Below are 20,662 nucleotides of genomic sequence, written 5' to 3'. Positions count from 1 at the left end.
ACACTCTGGGACTGGGTACAGTGGGTTATCACACTGTCCTTTCACACTCTGGGACTGGGTACAGTGGGTTATCACACTGTCCTTTCACACTCTGGGACTGGGCACAGTGGGCTCTCACACTGTCCTTTCACACTCTGGGACTGGGTACAGTGGGTTATCACACTGTCCTTTCACACTCTGGGACTGGGTACAGTGGGTTATCACACTGTCCTGTCACACTCTGGGACTGGGTACAGTGGGTTATCACACTGTCCTTTCACACTCTGGGACTGGGTACAGTGGGTTATCACACTGTCCTTTCACACTCTGGGACTGGGTACAGTGGGTTATCACACTGTCCTTTCACACTCTGGGACTGGGTACAGTGGGTTATCACACTGTCCTTTCACACTCTGGGACTGGGTACAGTGGGTTATCACACTGTCCTTTCACACTCTGGGACTGGGTACAGTGGGTTATCACACTGTCCTGTCACACTCTGGGACTGGGTACAGTGGGTTATCGCACTGTCCTTTCACACTCTGGGACTGGGTACAGTGGGTTATCACACTGTCCTTTCACACTCTGGGACTGGGTACAGTGGGTTATCACACTGTCCTTTCACACTCTGGGACTGGGTACAGTGGGGTATCACACTGTCCTTTCACACTCTGGGACTGGGCACAGTGTGTTATCACACTGCCCTTCCACACTCTGGGACTGGGTACAGTGGATTATCACACTGTCCTTTCACACTCTGGGACTGGGCACAGTGGGTTATCGCACTGTCCTTTCACACTCTGGGACTGGGCACAGTGGGTTATCGCACTGTCCTTTCACACTCTGGGACTGGGTACAGTGGGTATCACACTGTCCTTTCACACTCTGGGACTGGGCACAGTGGGTTTTCACACTGTCCTTTCACACTCTGGGACTGGGTACAGTGGGTTATCACACTGTCCTTTCACACTCTGGGACTGGGGACAGTGGGTTATCACACTGTCCTTTCACACTCTGGGACTGGGTACAGTGGGTTATCACACTGTCCTTTCACACTCTGGGACTGGGTACAGTGGGTTATCACATTGTCCTTTCACACTCTGGGACTGGGTACAGTGGGTATCACACTGTCCATTCACACTCTGGGACTGGGTACAGTGGGTTATCACACTGTCCTTTCACACTCTGGGACTGGGTACAGTGGGTTATCACACTGTCCTTTCACACTCTGGGACTGGGTACAGTGGGTTATCACACTGTCCTTTCACACTCTGGGACTGGGTACAGTGGGTTATCACATTGTCCTTTCACACTCTGGGACTGGGCACAGTGTGTTATCACACTGTCCTTTCACACTCTGGGACTGGGCACAGTTGGTTATCACACTGTCCTTTCACACTCTGGGACTGGGTACAGTGGGTTATCACACTGTCCTTTCACACTCTGGGACTGGGTACAGTGGGTTATCACACTGTCCTTTCACACTCTGGGACTGGGTACAGTGGGTTATCACACTGTCCTTTCACACTCTGGTACTGGGTACAGTGGGTTATCACACTGTCCTTTCACACTCTGGGACTGGGTACAGTGGGTTATCACACTGTCCTTTCACACTCTGGGACCGGGTACAGTGGGTTATCACACTGTCCTTTCACACTCTGGGACTGGGTACAGTGGGTTATCGCACTGTCCTTTCACACTCTGGGACTGGGTACAGTGGGTTATCGCACTGTCCTTTCACACTCTGGGACTGGGAACAGTGGGTTATCGCACTGTCCTTTCACACTCTGGGACTGGGAACAGTGGGTTATCGCACTGTCCTTTCACACTCTGGGACTGGGTACAGTGGGTTATCGCACTGTCCTTTCACACTCTGGGACTGGGTACAGTGGGTTATCACACTGTCCTTTCACACTCTGGGACTGGGTACAGTGGGTTATCACACTGTCCTTTCATACTCTGGGACTGGGCACAGTGGGTTATCACACTGTCATTTCATACTCTGGGACTGGGCACAGTGTGTTATCACACTGTCCTTTCACACTCTGGGACTGGGTACAGTGGGTTATCACACTGTCCTTTCACACTCTGGGACTGGGTACAGTGGGTTATCACACTGTCCTTTCACACTCTGGGACTGGGTACAGTGGGTTATCTCACTGTCCTTTCACACTCTGGGACTGGGTACAGTGGGGTCTCACACTGTCCTTTCACACTCTGGGACTGGGCACAGTGGGTTATCACACTGTCCTTTCACACTCTTGGACTGGGTACAGTGGGTTATCACACTGTCCTTTCACACTCTGGGACTGGGTACAGTGGGTTATCACACTGTCCTTTCACACTCTGGGACTGGGTACAGTGAGTTATCACACTGTCCTTTCACACACTGGGACTGGGCACAGTGGGTTATCACACTGTCCTTTCACACTCTGGAACTGGGTACAGTGGGTTATCACACTGTCCTTTCACACTCTTGGACTGGGTACAGTGGGTTATCACACTGTCCTTTCACACTCTGGGACTGGGTACAGTGGGTTATCACACTGTCCTTTCACACTCTGGGACTGGGTACAGTGGGTTATCACACTGTCCTTTCACACTCTGGAACTGGGTACAGTGGGTTATCACACTGTCCTTTCACACTCTGGGACTGGGTACAGTGGGTTATCACACTGTCCTTTCACACTCTGGGACTGGGTACAGTGGGTTATCTCACTGTCCTTTCACACTCTGGGACTGGGTACAGTGGGTTATCACACTGTCCTTTCACACTCTGGGACTGGGTACAGTGGGTTATCGTACTGTCCTTTCACACTCTGGGACTGGGTACAGTGGGTTATCACACTGTCCTTTCACACCCTGGGACTGGGTACAGTGGGTTATCACACTGTCCTTTCACACTCTGGGACTGGGTACAGTGGGTTATCGCACTGTCCTTTCACACACTGGGACTGGGTACAGTGGGTTATCGCACTGTCCTTTCACACTCTGGGACTGGGCACAGTGGGTTATCACACTGTCCTTTCACACTCTGGGACTGGGTACAGTGGGTTATCGCACTGTCCTTTCACACTCTGGGACTGGGGACAGTGGGTTATCACACTGTCCTTTCACACTCTGGGACTGGGAACAGTGGGTTATCACACTGTCCTTTCACACTCTGGGACTGGGTACAGTGGGTTATCACACTGTCCTTTCACACTCTGGGACTGGGTACAGTGGGTTATCACACTGTCCTTTCACACTCTGGGACAGGGTACAGTGGGTTATCACACTGTCCTTTCACACTCTGGGACTGGGCACAGTGGGTTATCACACTGTCCGTTCACACTCTGGGACTGGGCACAGTGGGTTATCACACTGTCCGTTCACACTCTGGGACTGGGCACAGTTGGTTATCACACTGTCCTTTCACACTCTGGGACTGGGTACAGTGGGTTATCACACTGTCCTTTCACACTCTGGGACTGGGCACAGTGGGTTATCACACTGTCCTTTCACACTCTGGGACTGGGTACAGTGGGTTATCGCACTGTCCTTTCACACTCTGGGACTGGGCACAGTGGGTTATCACACTGTCCTTTCACACTCTGGGACTGGGTACAGTGGGTTATCACACTGTCCTTTCACACTCTGGGACTGGGTACAGTGGGTTATCACACTGTCCTTTCACACTCTGGGACTGGGTACAGTGGGTTATCGCACTGTCCTTTCACACTCTGGGACTGGGTACAGTGGGTTATCGCACTGTCCTTTCACACTCTGGGACTGGGCACAGTGGGTTATCACACTGTCCTTTCACACTCTGGGACTGGGCACAGTGGGTTATCACACTGTCCTTTCACACTCTGGGACTGGGCACAGTGGGTTATCACACTGTCTTTTCACACTCTGGGACTGGGTACAGTGGGTTATCACACTGTCCTATCACACTCTGGGACTGGGTACAGTGGGTTATCACACTGTCCTGTCACACGCTCGGACTGGGTACAGTGGGTTATCACACTGTCCTGTCACACTCTGGGACTGGGTACAGTGGGTTATCGCACTGTCCTTTCACACTCTGGGACTGGGTACAGTGGGTTATCACACTGTCCTTTCACACTCTGGGACTGGGTACAGTGGGTTATCACACTGTCCTTTCACACTCTGGGACTGGGCACAGTGGGTTATCACACTGTCCTTTCACACTCTGGGACTGGGTACAGTGGGTTATCGCACTGTCCTTTCACACTCTGGGACTGGGTACAGTGGGTTGTCACACTGTCCTTTCACACTCTGGGACTGGGCACAGTGGGTTATCACACTGTCCTTTCACACTCTGGGACTGGGTACAGTGGGTTATCGCACTGTCCTTTCACACTCTGGGACTGGGTACAGTGGGTTATCACACTGTCCTTTCACACTCTAGGACTGGGCACAGTGGGTTATCACACTATCCTTTCACACTCTGGGACTGGGTACAGTGGGTTATCACACTGTCCTTTCACACTCTGGGACTGGGTACAGTGGGTTATCACACTGTCCTTTCACACTCTGGGACTGGGTACAGTGGGTTATCACACTGTCCTTTCACACTCTGGGTCTGGGTACAGTGGGTTATCACACTGTCCTTTCACACTCTGGGACTGGGCACAGTGGGTTATCACACTGTCCTTTCACACTCTGGGACTGGGCACAGTGGGTTATCACACTGTCCTTTCACACTCTGGGACTGGGTACAGTGGGTTATCACACTGTCCTTTCACACTCTGGGACTGGGCACAGTGGGTTATCACACTGTCCTTTCACACTCTGGGACTGGGCACAGTGGGTTATCACACTGTCCTTTCACACTCTGGGACTGGGTACAGTGGGTTATCGCACTGTCCTTTCACACTCTGGGACTGGGTACAGTGGGTTATCACACTGTCCTTTCACATTCTGGGACTGGGTACAGTGGGTTATCACACTGTCCTTTCACACTCTGGGACTGGGCACAGTGGGTTATCACACTGCCCTTTCACACTCTGGGACTGGGTACAGTGGGTTATCACACTGTCCTTTCACACTCTGGGACTGGGTACATTGGGTTATCGCACTGTCCTTTCACACTCTGGGACTGGGTACAGTGGGTTATCACACTGTCCTTTCACACTCTGGGACTGGGTACAGTGGGTTATCACACTGTCCTTTCACACTCTGGGACTGGGTACAGTGGGTTATCACACTGTCCTTTCACAGTCTGGGACTGGGTACAGTGGGTTATCGCACTGTCCTTTCACACTCTGGGACTGGGTACAGTGGGTTATCAGACTGTCCTTTCACAGTCTGGGACTGGGTACAGTGGGTTATCGCACTGTCCTTTCACACTCTGGGACTGGGTACAGTGGGTTATCACACTGTCCTTTCACACTCTGGGACTGGGCACAGTGGGTTATCACACTGTCCTTTCACACTCTGGGACTGGGCACAGTGCGTTATCGCACTGTCCTTTCACACTCTGGGACTGGGTACAGTGGGTTATCGCACTGTCCTTTCACACTCTGGGACTGGGTACAGTGGGTTATCACACTGTCCTTTCACACTCTGGGACTGGGTACAGTGGGTTATCACACTGTCCTTTCACACCCTGGGACTGGGCACAGTGGGTTATCGCACTGTCCTTTCACACTCTGGGACTGGGAACAGTGGGTTATCACACTGTCCTTTCACACTCTGGGACTGGGTACAGTGGGTTATCACACTGTCCTTTCACACTCTGGGACTGGGCACAGTGGGTTATCACACTGTCCTTTCACACTCTGGGACTGGGCACAGTGGGTTATCACACTGTCCTTTCACACTCTGGGACTGGGCACAGTGGGTTATCACACTGTCCTTTCACACTCTGGGACTGGGCACAGTGGGTTATCACACTGTCCTTTCACACTCTGGGACTGGGCACAGTGGGTTATCACACTGTCCTTTCACACTCTGGGACTGGGTACAGTGGGTTATCACACTGTCCTTTCACACTCTGGGACTGGGTACAGTGGGTTATCACACTGTCCTTTCACACTCTGGGATTGGGTACAGTGGGTTATCGCACTGTCCTTTCACACTCTGGGACTGGGTACAGTGGGTTATCACACTGTCCTTTCACACTCTGGGACTGGGTACAGTGGGTTATCACACTGTCCTTTCACACTCTGGGACTGGGTACAGTTGGATAATATTGTTGTATTCTGACCATTTCTGTCTTTTTTCAGATGTGATTGTTGGGGCGTTTGGTGTCGATCAAGCTGTTGTTTACAGGTAGGAATGTGTGAATCAACCATTGAGCTATTTGTGATTATTAATTTTGATGCCATTAATTTGCCCGGGACCCCAAACTCCCTAAATGTCAGACCACCCGCGCCAGTCGCTGGTGATGTTTCTAGCTCGGGTATGGCAGATGTCTAGGCCTCAAAATCGAACTGAAATTTGGGAGTGAACAATCCAGGCCTCTGTGCATGAGCTTATTGCTCCGCTTGTCCTCTCACTCACACACATCAATCTCACATAGAGATAAGATCAGGGCTGTCACCATGGTCTCGATGTGTCCCCTTTTCCAGTCTGGGCCCTGTGGTTAGCTGGCTTTGACCTGAGTGACTCATAATTTGGGCCTTCACCACTTCTAAATTGCCCCAGTTACCCAGGAAACGGCTCTTCCTATTTCAGATTGGGTCTGGCAACTTCAAAGATGCCTTGAGAACGTCCCCTGTCAATCAGAAGTGGGGTTTCATGCTGAACATTCTGTTGTGGTTGACGTGTTGACCTCTGTTCCCTTAGCAACTGACCCTTTGTTTCTTGGGCCTAGGGCCAGGCCGATTGTACGGGCAAGTGCTACCTTGAAGGTGAACCCTCCAGTCTTCAACCCAGAGGAGAAGGGCTGCACCATAAACGGCACAGACATCGAGACCACATGGTATGTATGTTATTTCAGCCAATCAGGGATCAGCCACACTGATTGTCGCATCCAAAATGGCGGCCAGTAAACAAATCCACTTTTTTTAATGACTTGTTCATTGTGTGAAAGCTGGATCAAGGCATGCAAGTGTAAATATTCTGCAGCAGAAAGCATTTTTCTCAGCACCAATGAATTGTGGGCAATTTCTGTGCCACCTATGTCCCTTCTGATTGATCGCACTCAAACAATTGCTGATAGGACCTGCACGTTATTGCAAGTTAACGTGGGGATGAATGTGGGTAATGGTCAGAATCGTCACCCCTCTTGCGGATGAGCTGTTAAACCGAGGTTTGACCCTTCTTGAGGTGAACATAACCAACCCCATTACACTATTGGACGAAGAGCGGGTGGGGGCTTTCTCCCTGAGGCACTGGCTAACATTTGGCCCTCGAGTCACCGTCCACAAACTCAAAAAAAAAATGATCTGGTGATTATCACATGACAATCTGGAATCTTCCAGCAAATTGGCTGCTGCATTTCCTGCATTGACTACACATTAAAAAAAAAATTGTACTTCATTGACTGTGACGCAGGTCCAAACCAGCAGCTCTTGTAGCCCCACAGTGCCAGGCGGGAGCAGTGGCCACTGCTGGGATTACAGGCAGTCCCCATTGGTGATCGTTGATTGCTGCAGAGGGCGGGGGGGCGGGGAGGCAGGGCTGAACGCTAGGGTCAAGCCCTGGTGAAGGGTGGGGGGGGGGGGAACGTTGGTATTGGGGGGTGGGGGCCACTCTGATGGGAACAGGTGCCCTGCATTGTGAAGGAAATTGTTTTCCCTCCCTACCCATCCTTGCCCAACACCAGCCTGCACGGTTGGTCAAGTGGGTCTTGAACACCCCCCGTAACAAAAATAAACCGGGATCTACTGTTAGGCCGAGGAATTTCACCTTGCCATGTTCATTGTCTTAGCAGCGAATGGCCATTGACCCTGCCAATATGGGGGGGCAGGTTACACGCGCCCATTACCCTTCCTCTTGCAGGAGAGACTAAGAGCTCGGGGATGCAGTTAAAAAAGAAGTGGTTGCCCATTTAAGACGGAGATGAGGAGAAATCTTCTCTCTGAGGGCCGTGGGCCTGTGGTTCGGAGATCGGTGGAGGCAGCTATTCTCGACTAAAAAGGGAGTCGAAGGCTATTGGGGGAGGGGGAGGTGGCAAGTGGAATTGAGGTTGCAAACTGATCAGTCATGATCGTATGGAACAGAAGAACAGGTTTGTGGGGCTGGGCGGTTTTCTCTCGCCTCCCTGTTTGTACGGGTCGGTTGTAGTTTCCCTGTCCTTACATCAATTTTTATTTTTAAAAGCCAATTGTTGCCGTGCTGTTGGCTCTGGGCCTGAGTAGGCCCAGGGCAGTGGGAGCTTGAGAGCTCTCGTTACAGGTCAAACATCTCGGCCTAGCGACTTGTGAGGGGGAAAACTGTGTGTTCGGCTCTCCAAGGCTTAAAATCTTGCCAAAATTGAATTGTCAGCAATTCCCCGACCCCCTCAGTTGGCCCGCATTGGGACATGCTACATAATTCACACCAGCTGTTGTGTGTTGGCTGGATTTTTGTACAGTACTCTAGGTACAGCATCCAGCTGGAAGCGGTGGTGTTGCTTTGTGAATGGGCAGGGGTTTGCAGAAGGAGGCGGCAGATAGCTGTAACTTCGACCTGCCTGTTGTTCCCCGCCCACAGGCCCTTGGCATCCAGACCGTAGTTGAAAGTGGGGCGATGACTTTTTCTGTGGGCATTGGTTTAAAGGAGGCACCCAGCCCCGATACACTCTCTCTCTCTCTCTCTCTCTCTCTCTCGGCTGGCGCGGAGAGCTGTGAAAAACTCTCACCGTGACAATCCGTCACTTTAACCCCCTCAGTTCCCAGTCTAAACCCAAAAAGACAGCTCCAAACCCAGCCAGGATGTCGCTCCCACCCCAGACTTCATGTTGCCTTTCTTCCTCCCCCTTAACCCCATGCCCACTATCGACTCTCCTTGGGGTACAATTCCATGCCCCCCAACGCTCATTGAAGTGGCCATCCTTGGAGGGAGCCCAGCCGCAATGAGTGTTGGCAGGCTGCTCAACTGAGGGAGGCATCGTGACTGCCGCCCCCACCCCCATTCCATCCTTGCCTGATGTCGCCACTGATCATGCTTGCAACTGAGGGCAATGAGTGCCCAGGCTGAAACTAGGGCTTGACCTTCGACCCTTCTGCTTGGGAGGCACGATTCTGCTCCGGAATCCTCCAAGGGCACGATCGTGAACAATCTCAACTGCCGGAGCCAATGAGTTGCTGCCGCCACTGAAACCCCTGAGATGTACCCACCTGGGCAACGTTTGGGGGCGCCCTGTCACAACTGGCATCAGATGGTTTATGCCAGGAACTGCTTTGAATGGCCTGGAAAGGTGCTATATAAATGCAAATCTTTCTTTTCCTCTCTTTCACAGCATCAACGTAAGCTTCTGCCTGAGTGCCTCTGGGAAACATGTACCAGACTGGATTGGTGAGTAACAGAGCTGGATTAGGAGGGGGTATGAGAGTAGCTTGTGAAAGAGTTCTATGGAGCAAAGTGATCCCAGGTTTAATCCTTTCCCTGTGCTCACAGGATGATCAATAGAATGCTGATTGAATGCAGAGTTTATTCATATTTCCATGACGTGAGTGAAAGCACAACTGTGGTTCAGAGGATTAGCATTCCCATTCGGAGTTCCTGTCGGCTAGAGAGACTGAAGCACAAATATCTAGACCAACTCCTGTTGTGCGGTGCTGAGGGAGGGGGGGGGGGCGCCCGGCCCGGCCCGGCCCTGTCAGGGGGCCGGTGCTGAGGGGGGGGGGGGTGGGCACACTCTCTGTCAGGGGGCCGGTGCTGAGGGGGGGGGTGGGCACACTCTCTGTCAGGGGGCCGGTGCTGAGGGGGGGGGGGGCGGGCACCCTCTCTGTCGGAGGGCCGGTGCTGAGGGGGGGGGGGGCAGCCCTGTCGGGGGGCCGGTGCTGAGGGGGGGGTGGGCACCCTCTCTGTCGGGGGGCCGGGCACCCTCTCTGTCGGGGGGCCGGTGCTGAAGGGGGGTGGGCACCCTCTCTGTCAGGGGGCCGGTGCTGAGGGGGGTGGGCACCCTCTCTGTCGGGGGGCCGGTGCTGAGGGGGGGTGGGCACCCTCTCTGTCGGGGGGCCGGTGCTGAGGGGGGGGTGGGCACCCTCTCTGTCGGGGGGCCGGGCACCCTCTCTGTCGGGGGGCCGGTGCTGAGGGGGGGGTGGGCACCCTCTCTGTCGGGGGGCCGGTGCTGAGGGGGGGTGGGCACCCTCTCTGTCGGGGGGCCGGGCACCCTCTCTGTCGGGGGGCCGGTGCTGAGGGGGGGGTGGGCACCCTCTCTGTCGGGGGGCCGGTGCTGAGGGGGGGTGGGCACCCTCTCTGTCGGGGGGCCAGTGCTGAGGGGGGGTGGGCACCCTCTCTGTCGGGGGGCCGGTGCTGAGGGGGGGTGGGCACCCTCTCTGTCGGGGGGCCGGTGCTGAGGGGGTGGTGGGCACCCTCTCTGTCGGGGGGGCCGGTGCTGAGGGGGGGGTGGGCACCCTCTCTGTCGGGGGGCCGGTGCTGAGGGGGGGTGGGCACCCTCTCTGTCGGGGGGCCAGTGCTGAGGGGGGGTGGGCACCCTCTCTGTCGGGGGGCCGGTGCTGAGGGGGGGGTGGGCACCCTCTCTGTCGGGGGGCCAGTGCTGAGGGGGGGTGGGCACCCTCTCTGTCGGGGGGCCGGTGCTGAGGGGGTGGTGGGCACCCTCTCTGTCGGGGGGCCGGTGCTGAGGGGGGGTGGGCACCCTCTCTGTCGGGGGGCCGGTGCTGAGGGGGGGTGGGCACCCTCTCTGTCGGGGGGCCAGTGCTGAGGGGGGGTGGGCACCCTCTCTGTCGGGGGGCCGGTGCTGAGGGGGGGTGGGCACCCTCTCTGTCGGGGGGCCGGTGCTGAGGGGGGGTGGGCACCCTCTCTGTCGGGGGGCCGGTGCTGAGGGGGTGGTGGGCACCCTCTCTGTCGGGGGGCCGGTGCTGAGGGGGGTGGTGGGCACCCTCTCTGTCGGGGGGCCGGTGCTGAGGGGGGGGTGGGCACCCTCTCTGTCGGGGGGGCCGGTGCTGAGGGGGGGTGGGCACCCTCTCTGTCGGGGGGCCGGTGCTGAGGGGGGGTGGGCACCCTCTCTGTCGGGGGGCCAGTGCTGAGGGGGGGTGGGCACCCTCTCTGTCGGGGGGCCGGTGCTGAGGGGGTGGTGGGCACCCTCTCTGTCAGGGGGTCGGTGCTGAGGGGGTGGTGGGCACCCTCTCTGTCGGGGGGCCAGTGCTGAGGGGGGGTGGGCACCCTCTCTGTCGGGGGGCCGGTGCTGAGGGGGTGGTGGGCACCCTCTCTGTCGGGGGGCCAGTGCTGAGGGGGGGTGGGCACCCTCTCTGTCGGGGGGCCAGTGCTGAGGGGGGGGGTGGGCACCCTCTCTGTCAGGGGGCCGGTGCTGAGGGGGGGTGGGCACCCTCTCTGTCGGGGGGCCGGTGGGTGCCCGGCCCAGTCAGGACCAGGCTCTGGGCATTTAGAGAATATCTGTCTGACAGATCTGATCGTTGTTGAATCCTAAGTTGCTCTATTTGAAATGTGAATGAATGTTGTACTCTGATACCTGACCAGTCCACGAGAAGATGAAGGACATGATTTTCCGGTTTTACTTGGCCACGTACCGTTCGCTGGCGGCGCGATTCTATCTTCCCGCCGCTTGTCAATGAGATTTCCCATTGGAGCTCCCCACGCGGCAGGAAACTCTCGGGCGGGGGTGTACTGCCAGCGGGAAGGGAGAAACCCAACGATTCCCCCCCAACCCCACCATCCTCCACGTCCGACTTTCGGGATCCTCACTTGCTTGTTTTCGCTCCCTAGGTTTCAAGGTGGAGCTAGAGTTGGACAGCCTGAAGCAAAAAGGGGCGATCAAACGAGTGCTGTTTCTTGATTCCCGCCAGCCATTGTTTCAGGACAATATCGCCATCAACAACGGGCATGGAGAAACGTGCCAGGATCTGAAGATCTATCTGCGTGTAAGTCTTGGGATTCCCCTCAAACTGACTCTGTTTACTGGATACGAGAGTTCTCTTTCTCCTCCTATCAGCCCCCCCCTCGATCTGAGGTGGAGCGGTGCCCCAGGGAGGGGTAAATGAGATGGTGGCGCATTATGGTGGGGAATTTTGAACAATCTCGGGGCCCTGTTCACCGGCACCCTTGGCATTTGGCTTCTCCGGAGCCATTTATTGAAATAAAAGTGAACATTTTCTTGTGCTGCCAATTCATTACCGTCTCCTGCATGCCATTTGACCCCTGAACTTTGACCATTTCCACAAGCAAGGTTCAATTCGCGGCTTGGGTCACTGTCTGTGCGGAGTCTGCACGTTCTCCCCGTGTCTGTGTGGGTTTCCTCCGGGTGCTCCGGTTTCCTCCCACAGTCCAAAGACGTGCTGTTAGGTGAATTGGACATTCTGAATTCTCCCTCTGTGACCCGAACAGGCGCCGGAATGTGGTGACGAGGGGATTTTCACAGTAACTTCATTGCAGTGTTAATGTAAGCCGACTTGTGACACTAATAAAAATTGTAAAATAAAAAAAGCAAGGGAGTTGACATCCAAGTTGCAAACGGTTGCTGTTGCGATTGATTTGGCAGGAAGAACATGAATTCCGGGATAAGCTCTCATTGATCCGCATAGCGATGAACTTCAGTCTGGATCCGATGACCCCAGTTGACAATCATGGCCTGCAGCCAATTCTCAGTTATTCAACAAGTGACTACTTAACGCAAGAGGTACGTGCTGTCTTCACAGTGACCGCCGGGGCGAGTGAGTTCTGACTTATGAGAGTTACGTGAGGCTCGGCCTTCTCTTTATGGCCTCCCAGCTTCGGTGTTGCTTGAGGAACAAGTCGCGGGAAATTGAGTCAGTCACTTGGTTGCTGATTGTGTGGGCCCCCTGGTGGTTTTTTTTTTGGGGGGGGGGGGGGGGGAGGGGAGGGGGGGGGGGGAGAAAACAGGGCAGCAGTAGCCTGGTGGCTGGTTTGATCTCTGCTGGAGTCAGGCCTTCGCCAAGTCTTATTATGGCCTTCTGGACGCAGAATGAGGTTCGGAAACGTCAGGACAAGATGGAGGCCGAGATTCTGATCTATAGGGCAGTGGGGGGATGCCGGCCTCTGTGTTTTTTCATTTTTATTTCTTTTGTTCGGTTGCTTCTTGTCTTTCTGTCCACCGCCGCCCCCCCCCCCCCCTCCGGTCCCCCACCCTATCAAATTTTATAAGTCTCTATGAGATCCCCACTCATTCTTCTGAACTCCAGCGAGAACAATCCCAACCTAGTCAATCTCTCCTCATACGTCAGTCCCGCCATCCCTGGAATCAGTCTGGTAAACCTTCGCTGCACTCCCTCGAGAGCAAGAACACCCTTCCTCAGAGAAGGAGACCAAACTTGCCCACAATACACCAGGTGTGGCCTCACCAAGGCCCTGTACAATTGCAGCAACACATCCCTGCTTCTATACTCGAAACCTCTCGCAATGAAGGCCAGCTTACCATTCGCCTTCTTTACCGCCTGCTGCACCTGCAGCTTACCTTCAGCGACTGGCGTACGAGGAAACTCGGGTCTCATTCCTCTCTCCTAATTTATGCCCATTCAGACGATAGTCTGCCGTCTTGTTTTTGCTACAAAGTGGATAACCTCACATTTTTCCAAAGCGCAGCACATCTTCCGTTTCAGAAGGATACAAGAGTTCCTGTGGCATCATTTCCAAGTTGCCTGGTGTTCTGGCCAGCAATTGTTCCCCGACTGACAGCACACAAACAGATTATCCTGCTCGTTAACATGCTGTTGTGTGCGTATGGGATCTTGCTGTGTGCGCATTGGCCGCGGCGTTCCCTGCATTACAACCGTGACCGCGCTGCCCTTCATCGGCTGCAGGGCGCTTTGAGATGTCAGGTGCTCCGAAAAGCAGCATGTAAACGTCCTCCTTTTTCTCTGCATCTCCTTGCGCAGGCCTACATTGGCTCCAGGTCAAGCAGGGCCCCAATTTTAAAATTCTCATCCTTGTTTTCAAACCCCTCCATGGCCTCGCTCCCCCTCCCTATCGCTGGCATCTCCTCCAGCCCCTGCAAAGCATCTTGGGATGTTTTACGACATGAGGCGGTGCTCTCCAAATTCAAATAGTTGATGCTGTCCTGGGTTCGAAGACAGCCATGATGATGGAGCGAGGTTGCTGTCGCCTTGCTTGTTCTGCCTGGGGGCCTGTTTGGGGACTTTGTGAGACTCTTTTTCTGTTGTGTCACAATCTGTATGTGTTCTCACACAGGGCGCTGCTCACGGCAAACAACAGAAGGCCTTTTAAAGTGGGTTGCTGTGGGCATTGCTGCAACGTAGGCTTTTTATAATTAGTGGGCCCGTCCACAGGGTGGAGATTCCTTTTTTGCTTTTCCAGAAACCTGACCCAAATTGAGGAGGAACTGTGTCGGGGTTTTGGTTTTTACAGGCTTTCCAGGTTCAAGGCAAACGATTTCTCTTTTCTCTTGTGAACTTTAACCAGGCCCAGATACAACTCGACTGTGGCGATGATAACATCTGTGTTCCAGACCTGCAACTCTCTGTACATGGGTAAGCACCGCTCGCAACATGAGCCAACTTTTACAAGCAGCAAGAAATGTGCTGCAGCAGAGAACATGTTCCAGAGGATTAAAAACCTGGGACCCCACCCTCGCCAACGCCCCCGTTAACACCCCCCCCCCCTCACGAATGAACTGGTCTGTCTGTACCATGCCAAACAAGGCCATACCACGCCAAGCTGGCATGGCGGATAAATACCTCTATGCCACTCACCCACTGGGACTTTCACAGTGCACATCTCTCTCACTCCCTCCCTCCTTTTCCTTCTGCACTCCCCCTCTTTTCATCTTCCTCGTCCTTTCTCTTCCCAACTCCCTTTTTCGCTCCCTCCCCTGCCTTGTTTTTCTCTCTTCCCACCCTGCCTTTTTTCTTTTCTCTCTCCCCCCCGCCTTTTTTTTTTCTCTCTCCCCCTCCCCTGCCTTTTTTCTCCTTCTTCCTTCTGCACCCCCCCCCCCTTTTTTGCTTCTTTCCTCCTACCCCTGCCTTTTTTTCTCCTGCCCCTCCCTCATTTTTGCTTCTCTTCCTCCCCTCCGTTTTCTCTCCTCTCTCTCTCTGTCTGTCTCTCTCTCTCTCTCTCAGTCCTGCCCTGGCCAACATTCTTCCACTAATAAACACCAAAGTTACTCTTCACATCACATTTCTGGTAGTGGGATCTTGCTGTGTACAGATTAACCTTTGTCTGCATCACAACAGTGACTTCACTTCACAAAGTGTGTTCATGAAGCCGTTTGTGTTGACCTCAGGACCTGAACTCTGTGTCTTTCGAATCGAGACCTGTGCCGTATTGTCCGCTCTCGTCTGATATAAAACTGTGCTCACCTTGCAGGGACCTGAAAACCGTGTACCTTGGTGATGATAATCCGCTGGCACTAATCTTTGACGCAAGAAATCAGGGTGAAGGAGGGGCCTATGAGGCAGAACTGTATGTGTTTGTGCCTCCGGAGGCGGAATACAGTGGGATTGTGCGGAATGAGGTAAGCTTCAGAATGTGTTCGGTGCTCCGCAGGGAATGGTGGAAGATCAATTTGTTTCAGTACTTCAATCCCCATTCAGAGACCACTGAGATACCTGCTTTACTCTGTATCTAACCCCGTGCTGTACCTGTCCTGGGAGTGTTTGATGGGGACAGTGTAGAGGGAGCTTTACTCTGTATCTAACCCCGTGCTGTACCTGTCCTGGGAGTGTTTGATGGGGACAGTGTAGAGGGAGCTTTACTCTGTATCTAACCCTGTGCTGTACCTGTCCTGGGAGTGTTTGATGGGGACAGTGTGGAGGGAGCTTTACTCTGTATCTAACCCCGTGCTGTACCTGTCCTGGGAGTGTTTGATGGGGACAGTGTAGAGGGAGCTTTACTCTGTATCTAACCCTGTGCTGTACCTGTCCTGGGAGTGTTCGATGGGGACAGTGTAGAGGGAGCTTTACTCTGTATCTAACCCCGTGCTGTACCTGTCCTGGGAGTGTTTGATGGGGACAGTGTGGAGGGAGCTTTACTCTGTATCTAACCCCGTGCTGTACCTGTCCTGGGAGTGTTTGATGGGGACAGTGTGGAGGGAGCTTTACTCTGTATCTAACCCCGTGCTGTACCTGTCCTGGGAGTGTTTGATGGGGACAGTGTGGAGGGAGCTTTACTCTGTATCTAACCCCGTGCTGTACCTGCCCTGGGAGTGTTTGATGGGGACAGTGTAGAGGGAGCTTTACTCTGTATCTAACCCCGTGCTGTACCTGTCCTGGGAGTGTTTGATGGGGACAGTGTAGAGGGAGCTTTACTCTGTATCTAAACCCGTGCTGTACCTGTCCTGGGAGTGTTTGATGGGGACAGTGTAGAGGGAGCTTTACTCTGTATCTAACCCCGTGCTGTACCTGTCCTGGGAGTGTTTGATGGGGACAGTGTGGAGGGAGCTTTACTCTGTATCTAACCCCGTGCTGTACCTGTCCTGGGAGTGTTTGATGGGGACAGAGTAGACGGAGCTTTACTCTGTATCTAACCCCGTGCTGTACCTGTCCTGGGAGTGTTTGATGGGGACAGTGTGGAGGGAGCTTTACTCTGTATCTAACCCCGTGCTGTACCTGTCCTGGGAGTGTTTGATGGGGACAGTGTAGAGGGAGCTTTACTCTGTATCTAAACCCGTGCTGTACCTGTCCTGGGAGTGTTTGATGGGGACAGTGTCGAGGGAGCTTTACTCTGTATCTAACCCCGTGCTGTACCTGTCCTGGGAGTGTTTGATGGGGACAGTGTAGAGGGAGCTTTACTCTGTATCTAACCCCGTGCTGTACCTGTCCTGGGAGTGTTTGATGGGGACAGTGTCGAGGGAGCTTTACTCTGTATCTAAACCCGTGCTGTACCTGTCCTGGGAGTGTTTGATGGGGACAGTGTAGAGGGAGCTTTACTCTGTATCTAACCCCGTGCTGTACCTGTCCTGGGAGTGTTCGATGGGGACAGTGTAGAGGGAGCTTTACTCTGTATCTAACCCCGTGCTGTACCTGTCCTAGGAGTGTTTGATGGGGACAGTGTAGAGGGAGCTTTACTCTGTATCTAACCCCGTGCTGTACCTGTCCTGGGAGTGTTCGATGGGGACAGTGTAGGGGGAGCTTTACTCTGTATCTAACCCCGTGCTGTACCTGTCCTGGGAGTGTTTGATGGGGACAGTGTAGAGGGAGCTTTACTCTGTATCTAACCCCATGCTGTACCTGTCCTGGGAGTGTTTGATGGGGACAGTGTAGGGGGAGCTTTACTCTGTATCTAACCCCGTGCTGTACCTGTCCTGGGAGTGTTTGATGGGGACAGTGTAGAGGGAGCTTTACTCTGTATCTAACCTCGTGCTGTACCTGTCCTGGGAGTGTTTGATGGGGACAGTGTAGAGGGAGCTTTACTCTGTATCTAACCCCATGCTGTACCTGTCCTGGGAGTGTTTGATGGGGACAGTGTAGGGGGAGCTTTACTCTGTATCTAACCCCGTGCTGTACCTGTCCTGGGAGTGTTTGATGGGGACAGTGTAGAGGGAGCTTTACTCTGTATCTAACCCCATGCTGTACCTGTCCTGGGAGTGTTTGATGGGGACAGTGTAGAGGGAGCTTTACTCTGTATCTAACCCCGTGCTGTACCTGTCCTGGGAGTGTTTGATGGGGAAAGTGTAGAGGGAGCTTTACTCTGTATCTAACCCCATGCTGTACCTGTCCTGGGAGTGTTTGATGGGGACAGTGTAGAGGGAGCTTTACTCTGTATCTAACCCTGTGCTGTACCTGTCCTGGGAGTGTTTGATGGGGACAGTGTAGAGGGAGCTTTACTCTCTATCTAACCCCGTGCTGTGCCTGTCCTGGGAGTGTATGATGGGGACAGTGTAGAGGGAGCTTTACTCTGTATCTAACCCCGTGCTGCACCTATCATGGGAGTGTTTGATGGGGACAGTGCAGAGGGAGCTTTACTCTGTATCTAACCCCGTGCTGTACCTGTCCTGGGAGTGTTTGATGGGGACAGTGTAGAGGGAGCTTTACTCTGTATCTAACCCCGTGCTGTACCGGTCCTGGGAGTGTTTGATGGGGACAGTGTAGAGGGAGCTTTACTCTGTATCTAACCCCGTACTGTACCTGTCCTGGGAGTGTTTGATGGGGAGAGTGTAGAGGGAGCTTTCCTCTGTATCTAACCCCGTGCAGTACCTGTCCTGGGAGTGTTTAATGGGGACAGTGTAGAGGGAGCTTTACTCTCTATCTAACCCCGTGCTGTGCCTGTCCTGGGAGTGTTTGATGGGGACAGTGTAGAGGGAGCTTTACTCTGTATCTAAACCCGTGCTGTACCTGTCCTGGGAGTGTTTGATGGGGACAGTGTAGAGGGAGCTTTACTCTGTATCTAACCCCGTGCTGTACCTGTCCTGGGAGTGTTTGATGGGGACAGTGTAGAGGGAGCTTTACTCTGTATCTAACCCCGTGCTGTACCTGTCCTGGGAGTGTTTGATGGGGGCAGTGCAGAGGGAGCTTTACTCTGTATCTAACCCCGTGCTGTACCTGTCCTGGGAGTGTTTGATGGGGACAGTGTAGAGGGAGCTTTACTCTGTATCTAACCCCGTGCTGTACCTGTCCTGGGAGTGTTTGATGGGGACAGTGTAGAGGGAGCTTTACTCTGTATCTAACCCCGTGCTGTGCCCGTCCTGGGAGTGTTTGATGGAGACAGTGTAGAGGGAGCTTTACTCTGTATCTAACCCCGTGCTGTACCTGTCCTGGGAGTGTTTGATGGGGACAGTGTAGAGGGAGCTTTACTCTGTATCTAACCCCGTGCTGTACCTGTCCTGGGAGTGTTTGATGGGGACAGTGTAGAGGGAGCTTTACTCTGTATCTATCCCCGTGCTGTACCCTTCCTGGGAGTGTTTGATGGGGACAGTGTAGAGGGAGCTTCACTCTGTATCTAACCCCGTGCTGTACCTGTCCTGGGAGTGTTTGATGGAGACAGTGTAGAGGGAGCTTCACTCTGTATCTAACCCCGTGCTGTACATGTCCTGGGAGTGTTTGATGGGGCAAGAGTGGAGGGAGCTTTACTCTGTACCTAACCCCGTAGTGTACCTGTCCTGGGAGTGTTTGATGGGGACAGTGTAGAGGGAGCTTTACTCTGTATCTAACCCCGTGCTGTACCTGTCCTGGGAGTGATTGATGGGGACAGTGTAGCGAGAGCTTTACTCTGTATCTAACCCCGTGCTGTGCCACTCACTAGCCCAGGTTACCCATCACTGCTCAAACGGTGTGGTGAATCTTTGGAATGGTCCATCGTTGAATAGCTTCCAGGTTGAGATAGACAGATTGTTGATCTACAAGGGAGGTGGGGCGTATGTGGTGGTGGGGGTCAGTTTGGGAGGATGCCGTGAGATTGGCGGGCAGGAAAATTGAGGAGCTGTGATCATACTGCGTGGCGGAGCAGGCTGGAGGGGCCGTGCCTGTCTCCAGCGCACTGCGGATGGACTCTGTCTAACCTTATGGCTGTCACATTGCAGAGCCTGGCGAAACTGAGCTGTACCTATGAGAACCAAACGGTGGTGTGTGACCTGGGTAACCCCATGAAGCCAGGAACAAATGTAAGTGTGGTAAATGAAATAGTGGGGTAAGTGAAGGGAGGGGATGCCGTGGGGAGAGTGGGTGCAGGAGAGTGCATGGGGAGAGTGGGTGCAGGAGAGTGCATGCGGAGAGTGGGTGCAGGAGAGTGCATGGGGAGAGTGGGTGCAGGAGAGTGCGTGCAGGAGAGTGCATGGGGAGAGTGGGTGCAGGAGAGTGCATGCGGAGAGTGGGTGCAGGAGAGTGCATGGGGAGAGTGGGTGCAGGAGAGTGCATGGGGAGAGTGGGTGCAGGAGAGTGCATGCGGAGAGTGGGTGCAGGAGAGTGCATGGGGAGAGTGGGTGCAGGAGAGTGCATGCGGAGAGTGGGTGCAGGAGAGTGCATGGGGAGAGTGGGTGCAGGAGAGTGCATGCGGAGAGTGGGTGCAGGAGAGTGCATGGGGAGAGTGGGTGCAGGAGAGTGCATGGGGAGAGTGGGTGCGGGAGAGTGCATGGGGAGAGTGGGTGCAGGAGAGTGCATGGGGAGAGTGGGTGCAGGAGAGTGCATGGGGAGAGTGGGCGCAGGAGAGTGCATGGGGAGAGTGTGTGCAGGAGAGTGCATGGGGAGAGTGGGTGCGGGAGAGTGGGTGCAGGAGAGTGCATGGGGAGAGTGGGTGCAGGAGAGTGCATGGGGAGAGTGGGTGCAGGAGAGTGCATGGGGAGAGTGGGTGCAGGAGAGTGCATGGGGAGAGTGGGTGCGGGAGAGTGGGTGCAGGAGAGTGCATGGGGAGAGTGGGTGCAGGAGAGTGCATGGGGAGAGTGGGTGCAGGAGAGTCCATGGGGAGAGTGGGTGCGGGAGAGTGGGTGCAGGAGAGTGCATGGGGAGAGTGGGTGCAGGAGAGTGGGTGCAGGAGAGTGCATGGGGAGAGTGGGTGCAGGAGAGTGCATGGGGAGAGTGGGTGCAGGAGAGTGCATGGGGAGAGTGGGTGCAGGAGAGTGCATGGGGAGAGTGGGTGCAGGAGAGTGCATGGGGAGAGTGGGTGCAGGAGAGTGCATGGGGAGAGTGGGTGCAGGAGAGTG

General features: G+C 54.4%; 1 protein-coding gene across 1 annotated transcript in view; it reads left to right on the top strand.

The window, feature by feature from the left end:
- LOC140405336 (integrin alpha-5-like) overlaps positions 1-20,662 on the top strand; it is a 207,417-nt gene that overhangs the window by 154,535 nt on the left and 32,220 nt on the right. Inside the window, 8 exon segments of the mRNA XM_072493627.1 lie at positions 6,213-6,258; positions 6,803-6,910; positions 9,374-9,429; positions 11,824-11,978; positions 12,596-12,733; positions 14,494-14,561; positions 15,397-15,544; positions 19,547-19,627. Of these exon segments, the coding sequence (XP_072349728.1) occupies positions 6,213-6,258; positions 6,803-6,910; positions 9,374-9,429; positions 11,824-11,978; positions 12,596-12,733; positions 14,494-14,561; positions 15,397-15,544; positions 19,547-19,627 (800 nt within the window).

Source organism: Scyliorhinus torazame, chromosome X (assembly GCF_047496885.1).
Source record: "Scyliorhinus torazame isolate Kashiwa2021f chromosome X, sScyTor2.1, whole genome shotgun sequence".
In the NCBI taxonomy this organism is placed as follows: Eukaryota; Metazoa; Chordata; class Chondrichthyes; order Carcharhiniformes; family Scyliorhinidae; genus Scyliorhinus; species Scyliorhinus torazame.
The sequence above is the reverse complement of the archived record's forward strand: the minus strand, read 5'-3'. Positions and strand labels throughout refer to the sequence as shown.